Raw genomic sequence first — 7,981 nt, forward strand, 5'->3', positions numbered from 1 at the left:
GCTTATGACAGGATTCCTTTCATATCTTTTATCATTCCCTCTGATTAAAGCAAACATGTGGGAAAAGTACAAACCATTTTTAAAAGTAGATATAAAGAAGCCATTTATTTTACAGCTTCATTAATTGTTCTAATACTTGACTATATGTGTATATGCCTTCATATAGATGTTATTTTGTTTGTCTCTGCATCCATGAAACTTCTAAAACTATATTAAATAGAATAAATATACATGCATCTCTCCAATCCAAGTCTACAACAAACATACACATCTATTTCTAGATTGACTTGTAGATTATATACTATTATAAATCTGTCACCGTAATGCCAAAAGTTACAGCATGCTGTAATTTTGCGGTATTTTACGGAGTATTTTCATATTAGAAAATGTGCATTCCAAATATGGATTACGCATGTAAGCGTCCTCTAATAATAAAAACAAACATGGCTGCCACCAAGATTTGACCACTCTCCAAACAAAGAAGTTGATTGTGTTCTAAACATTTTGAATTTCGGCATTCCCAAGGTGCATCTTTGGAAGAAAAATATGTATAATAATAAGATTATTACAAGAATACTTCTAAGTATGCACGCAGACAGTACACCAGCTGTATTGTCTGCGTGCATACTTTGATATATCCTTGTAATAACCTGAACTGACCTTTAAGAACATACCCATGTTGGAATCAATGCTCTCAACACTTTCAATCAAATAAACCACCCACAAATCCATCGACCCACTCACTCACTCACTGCCTTTTGAGGCATGGTTATCTCAAAGTCACCTATCGAGGGCAACATTCACTGCAGCTGGTTATAACATATTACTGTAAAATACTTTATTTTAGCTGGAATTAATTTTCGCTGAAGACTTTTTGAATGATTGGTATGAAGTTTATTTTTACTGATTCTTGGAGAATTAAATGTAATATGTATATTCGCTGGATTTTATTTTCACTGAATCATCCCTTCAGTGAAAAAAGTGAAAATAAATTCCAAGCGAAAATAAAGTATTTTACAGTACTAGCATGTAATAACAGATAATCTGCAAATTATCATGAGAGTTATACAACGATATCGATTTAGTGTGTAGTCAGAGTAGTAATTTAAACAGATGCATAATCACACAATAATTCATCAACATAAATCGTTCTAAGAATTATACATTTTATTTATAATAAAACATGATTAGTTTTGAGTCATTATGTTTTTATAGATGTTCTGTAATGAACAAAAAACACACTGCAAGAACAAGACGAGTTTATAAGTGTGATCCCCAATCTGCATTCACGCTATTGTAAGCTACCCACATAAGCTGCAAAGCTGATACTCTTAATTTGATGAATTTATCCAAGAAAACATTCACAGAACTTCAGATGCTCAACTATCTGTGAAATTTGCTTTCCTTTTTTCAGTGAATGCTGTCATGCCTTCTTTTCTGTCATTCTGCAGTAAAGACAAAAAAAAATTTATACTTCTGTATTTATTGTACGCAGTTAACAAAAATGAGAAGTGCATATTGGTCAGTATCATACATTTGAGGTTGGATAACACCCATTGGTTTACAAGTTGCTACCTAAATTTGCATATATTGTTAAAGGGCGGCAGTCGTCATGTCGTGTCCTGTTCGATATGAGACTCGTAGCGACGTATACAACGCAGGTAAAATACATTGTTTATTTACATGAAATTCGAACACTCGCTGCGTGGCGACCACCACGCTTTAAAATCACAGCATCACTCATCGTAAACTACAGCAATTATGACACTTAATGAAATATTTCTTTGCAGGCATCTAGCGGGAGAGTGAATGCTAACATCTTCAAATTCTAAGAGAAGAATGGTCAATAATTTCACAAGACAAACATCATATAGTTATACGCAGCATCAAATCTACAACAAAAGCACAAGTGACTTAAAAAATGTTTTGAAATAACGAACCGTGGCAAATGTTCCATAGAAAATTTTCTTTTCAAAGAGTAAACCTTCTTGGAGAGTATTTTCATAAGATCTGTTGACAGCTTCTTTACACATAGCTACAATCATTTTGGAATTACTGGAAATCTTTTCAGCTGTCTTGATGGCCTCATCAACAACTGTGTCAACAGGGTAAACTTTACTCACAAGACCTAGGGCAGATTGAAGAACAGAAAAACATGTTCTACTTAATAAAATGCACAATATGAAAATTGCTACGTTTAGTAATTGTTGTATTGGAATAAGTTTCACATCTTTAGAAAGAGTACCAATACTAACTGCATCACATTTAAAGAATTTATCCGATATATCATTGTAGTTTAGTGTAATAACACAGTGTAATAATTATCTATACAATGTAATACAAATCTGTACATGGTAGCTAATTGCAAACTCAATAACACACACTCATTAGAGACCCTCTGTGTGTCCACCTTTATTCATAAATTTCACACCACAGCAATACCTGCATTGAGGGCATCCGCTGCACTGATACTTGTACCAGTCAATACTAATTCCATTGCTAATGACTTGCCAACAACACGGGGTAGTCTCTGAGTACCTCCTGCACCAGGAATAGTTCCCAACAAAATCTCCGGCTGACCAAACTTGGCTTTTTCCCCAGCATATATTATATCACACATCATTGCAATTTCACATCCACCACCAAGCTACAAATATATCACAATTGTTTTGTTTTATTAATGGACTGGTCACACAGATTGGACATACATGTACTAACCATGTAAATACTATTTATAGGATTATGTGATGGTATGTCCTAATAATTATAGAAGACAAAATGTACCATAAAAATTCTTATTTAGAGCGCTTTTATTTAGAACAGTCAAGCTTTTAGAATACAAAATCATGTTGACATTTTCTACTAATCAAAATTTCAGAGTAAAAATTGATTAAACAAGCCATGCAAGGCACAGTCCCCGTTATCAAATATAAGATATATAGTTTTGTTTATAGTAATATAGCTGGAATATAACCATGTCAGGAATATGATTTTTTAACATTAAAATGATTGACATTTGTATCTGATTGTCAAACAAGTACTTGTCCATATTGAGTGATATTGCTCTGCAACAGCATTCAAAATCAGCCATTTTGAATACATGTATATCTATAACATGATGTACAACGAATATATAAAATTTGAACATAATCAGTCAAAGCATGTCAGAGATATGGCTCTAGAAGCCCAATCATTAAAACAAAATGGCTGCCAGACAGCCATTTTGAATCCGATCTGAAAAATAAAATGATGTGCATCAGGAACCCGTAATGTCTAATGTATGTACCAAGTTTGAACAAAATCCATCTAGAAATGCCAGAAATGCTTGATATTTGATGATTTTTTTAGCACAAAAATGGCCACCATTCGGCCATTTTGAATAGGATCGTCAAACCAATATATTTGTATATCTATGACATGATGTATAATGAATATTATTAAAAATTTGAACATAATCAGTCAAAGCATGTCAGAGATATGGCTCTAGAAGCCCATTCATTAAAACAAAATGGTCGCCAGTCAGCCATTTTGAATCGGATCTGAAAAATAAAATTGTTTGCATCAAAGTCCCATAATGTCTAATGTATATACTAGGTTTGAACAAAATCCATAAGGAAACAGCCGAAAAGTGCTTGATTTTGATGATTTTTAGCCATTTGGCCATCTTGAATCAGATCATGAAACAAATTGATGTGCATATGTATAATACCATGTATGATGTATGTGTGAAGTTTGATCATGATTCGTCCAGGCATTTCTAAGATACAGGTCCAGACGCACACACGGAAGCACGGACGCACGAACGCACGAACGCATAAGGGTCAAAACATAAGTCCCCGTTTTCGGCTTGCGTCTGAACAAGGACTAAAAATCATTATCATTAAAAAAAAAACAAAAAAAAAACATTGCATCCATTTATGTTCACATCATGTTATATTGCAACACATTGTACTAGTGACAATTTCAACAAAATATCAACTATAGTCATTTTTTACTCACAATGTTATATCAGTATTTGTCTGATACGACTATCCTGGGTGATGTTTTGGAGGATGGGTCATACGTGATGTATGAAATGCAAGTAAAATTATTTTCAGCACAACCAACTATTTATGCTCACACACAAACTCAAAGTGAAAATATATCTACCATGTTTGTTTTATCCACAATTTGACTTGAAACTGTGTCATTTGACCTTATAAGTCAAGCCAGTTTTTCAAACTGATTGTTGGGTGGTGTTAGCTAAGCATATTCCTGAATTTCTGAATTGTGACACATGACAAACACAACACAGACGTGATTTATAAGTGTTGCAGTAATATCTTTTTGCATTAAATTTGGTGAAAAACAGCAGGATTTAAAAAAAAATTGGACTTTTAGAAAGATGTACTGATCATTGAAGTATCTACAACTTTCACTCGAATCACATTTTTACATTGGCGTCAGTTACTATGGAAAACATAAATTGGACTCTAATTTAAGTGCAAGAAATTATTTCTGAAACTTGGACCCGCATTATACATTTTCTGTGACTCTTAAATAAATGTACAGTTTCTTTATTTCTGGTGAAATAAATCAATCAAATCAAATCAAACCAAACCAAAAGATTGTCTATTTGCTGAAACAAGAAGTTTTCGATGGGCAGTGTTATTGGACAAATATGGAATTCTATTAATTTAGAAACAAAATAATTATTTTTATAATTGCGAATTAAGTTTTTAATCCCATATAAACATAGCATAGGTTGATGATGCTATACGACAGTGGCTTTAACAGTGTCTTCAAGTAACCATCCATGCATTGCTGAGCTCATTTACCTGACACTTCTAAGAATACAAATAACTATAGCCCAGACAAAACTTAAAAAACATTACTTACTGCATGACCATTAACAGCTGCAATCACTGGCTTCTTGTTGGCAGCTAATCTGGACCAAGCACTCAAAAAATTCTTACCAGCAACATCTTGAAATGTTCTGTCTTGCATTTCTTTTATGTCAGCTCCAGCTATTAAAACAATAAACAAGGTTGAGCTAATGTTAGTCATTAAATTTAAAATAATTAACATATCACATGAATAAATAGCTAAATCTACTACTGCACCATGTAGTAATATTTTAATGATATATGGTTGTACATATACGTACTTCTAATAGAGAAAAAAGGGGAATGATGATATAAAACAAATATGTTGATAGGTAGGATACAATTCTTACCAGCAAATGCCCGTGTACTACCAGTTAACACAAGGCATCCAATACCTTCATCCTTATCAAAATCATCCAGTACATCAGCAAGTTCAACCATCAAACCATCGCATAATGCATTCAAGGCTTTCGGTCGATTCAGTGTGATCAAGCCAACATTCTCTTTAGCTCCTTTTTTCTCAACAAGAAGGTACTCATATTTACCTGTTTGAAAAAAATTGAATTTAAAAAAATTTTAATTTAATATGCAAATTCACCACTGTGCATTGGGACAGGAGTTAGAGCATATGCCGCATTTTAACGCAGAAAGACTCCATGGACAGCCAAACTGAATGAAGAAAAGTGTTGTCAGCAGGTGTACCAAATTCTATTAAAATTCAATACAATTAAATGTTGCAGTACACCAGCAAAAGTCTGAACACTCTTGTGTAGCAAATTTGTGAGATATACCGGTACTCAGGGAATTACAAAAGGTAATTATGTTGGCAGATAGATTAATCTTTCAAAAATTTTAAAAACAAACTACATGTAAGAACACATTTTTTAAAAATAAAACAGCTCAAAAGATGAGTAATTGTAAAGTCTCATCCTATAATTTCATTAATTTTATTCTTGTACATATATTTTGGAAATATGAGCTATACATAATAGTATGTAGTTATCCACAACTGAATTATTGGAATTTTGTACACATTCTCTGGAGAGAAGCATGCTCTCATACCCACTTTTCACAAATGTGAAAAACAATTCTCATATTTGTTGAAGCATTTCTTAATTTATTATTTTTACATTGAGATATTTTTAAAAGTAATAATTTTTAGCAAATGTTTTGAATAATAACTCTTGGTTTTTCCTCCCATTTTATCTTTATTTATTTTAATTCTGCCAGTAGTTATCATATAAAGCTCTCACTTTTGTTTTAATTTAAATTTAATTTTGCACATGGTCATTTGTACAAATATTTATTTTTCAAGTTCCTTTAACATTTCCCTGGCCATTGTCATTGAGGATGCAACACCTTGTTCATCAAGATGTATTTCACTGTTAAGAGCTACATAATTTAAACTTCCTTCTCCAAGTTTGTGTGCCCAAAAATGAAAAATATTCCGTATACCTGTAGCATTTAAATGTAGTGGAAAACAACCAAGTTCATTCCTTGAAGCAATACTGGACGACTTTTTATGAACTGGGACTGTTTACGAAACATTAAATGTAGTCATTCTTAATATTATTTATAATATGATTATGTCCACCTTGAAAAGAGACCCAAACTTGAATGCAAAATTGGTTCAATCATTCCATTGAATAAAAAGCAAAGCACTCAGCATCATTATCAATATTAAAAATAATTTAATTTTTCATGTTAAAATAAGCTTTTTAGAGTTTTCCTTAAATTGGTAATACAACCAGATTTGTAGTGGTCTACTGTTTTTATATTTTCCGTAACAAATATCACAATTAATATTTGATTGTTTGCTAAAAACAATAATTTATATTTTATCTGAATTTAATGATAAATTCCACTGCAAGCAATACCAATAGATTGCAGCATGTCCTTTTTAAAGGTGGAGAAGAATACAATGTCATCTCTGCATATGCCAATAAATTAACTGGAATCTTGTGTAGAAAACCATACAGTGCATTTCAGCATTTTATATTCCACACTGAGCAAGACATGAGCCAAAAAATGAACCTAAACACGATCAGCCATTTTGAAAGAAAACATTGAACTGGTGAGAGTGCTGTTACTATCTGGTCAAATAAATAAATGATACGTAATGAATACAAGTGAATAACAAATAAGTAAACAAACCCACAATTAAAACAATATGATGAAATATAAATAAATATAATAAAACAATGAAATGACAAACAAACTAATACATGTTAATAAGTAAAATAATAAATAGGAAACATGAGTAATTAAAAAAATAATTCAAAGTAAACTACTACATATACATTATTAATAAATAGATGAATACATAAATGAAATAAATAATATGAAAATAAAAAAATCAATTAATAATAATAAAATAACAAATATAAAGTGAATCTAATAAAATATAAAAAGAATAAACCAATAATTAATACTTAATATTAAAATAAATAAATGAATTCTAAGTAAATAATAAAATTATGCATAACGATAATAAATAAACAATTTAAACTGTGAACAAACTAATATATAAACTATAAATTTACTACATTGTATAACTTGATTTGTCCATTCAACTAGGCATGCTAACTATTATGCATAAATGAATGAAACCAAAATGTGATAGACAATCTATACAAACAAGACCAGGGTACTTTGGCATAAATTATTAAATTAAAATATTCTTTGGGGTGAAAGGTCATCGAAATTATCAATCATGGATGAGTGAGACAGGACCATGGACGCGTGGCAAACATTTACCAGATACCGATGAAAGTAAACTAAACGTACCCGTTGACATGCACCGTACTATATTATAGCGTGCAGAGACTGAGAGTACACTTGCAGTACGTGAAAGTAAAGATGTGGGTTTGCAAAATGAAGCAGCCAAGTTTCGCAGAGCAGCCATGTTGACAAACTCACGTGTAAATCTCGCGACGGCAAGTCTCGCCAGATTAGAACCTTTAGGTTACTGGTGTTTCCTTCGCAGTCATTTTTTTATTTCTGAGTGAGATATTCTGAATCATAAATTCTATATAGTCGTTAATACTACAACTTATATATAATTAAAGTCAATAATTTACTCACATTTTTGTTTATCTCACTATGTTTCATTCAAC

The 7,981-nt window shown here is 31.7% G+C and overlaps 1 protein-coding gene across 1 annotated transcript; it reads right to left on the bottom strand.

The window, feature by feature from the left end:
- Nucleotides 1-1,146: 1,146 nt before the first annotated feature.
- LOC100377615 (enoyl-CoA hydratase, mitochondrial-like) lies at nucleotides 1,147-7,816 on the bottom strand. The gene is made up of 6 exons (XM_002733340.3): nucleotides 7,653-7,816; nucleotides 5,216-5,410; nucleotides 4,879-5,006; nucleotides 2,443-2,647; nucleotides 1,941-2,128; nucleotides 1,147-1,445 (listed from the first exon to the last, which is right to left on the bottom strand). The coding sequence occupies exons 1-6, from the start codon at nucleotides 7,768-7,770 to the stop codon at nucleotides 1,380-1,382; spliced, it is 900 nt and encodes a 299-aa protein (XP_002733386.1). The 5' UTR covers nucleotides 7,771-7,816; the 3' UTR covers nucleotides 1,147-1,379.
- Between the last annotated feature and the right edge of the window lie 165 nt (nucleotides 7,817-7,981).

The sequence above is a fragment of the Saccoglossus kowalevskii genome, chromosome 8 (genome assembly GCF_978046115.1).
Source record: "Saccoglossus kowalevskii chromosome 8, keSacKowa6.1, whole genome shotgun sequence".
NCBI lineage: Eukaryota > Metazoa > Hemichordata > Enteropneusta > Harrimaniidae > Saccoglossus > Saccoglossus kowalevskii.

Excerpts from the sequence above, each read along its gene's own strand:
- LOC100377615 (XM_002733340.3), bottom strand. The coding sequence starts at position 7,770 with ATGGCTGCTCTGCGAAACTTGGCTGCTTCATTTTGCAAACCCACATCT. Across the intron at positions 5,411-7,652 it reads AGTACGGTGCATGTCAACGG|GTAAATATGAGTACCTTCTT; the intron begins GTACGTTTAGTT and ends TTTTTCAAACAG. Across the intron at positions 2,648-4,878 it reads CAGCTGTTAATGGTCATGCA|CTTGGTGGTGGATGTGAAAT; the intron begins GTAAGTAATGTT and ends ATATATTTGTAG.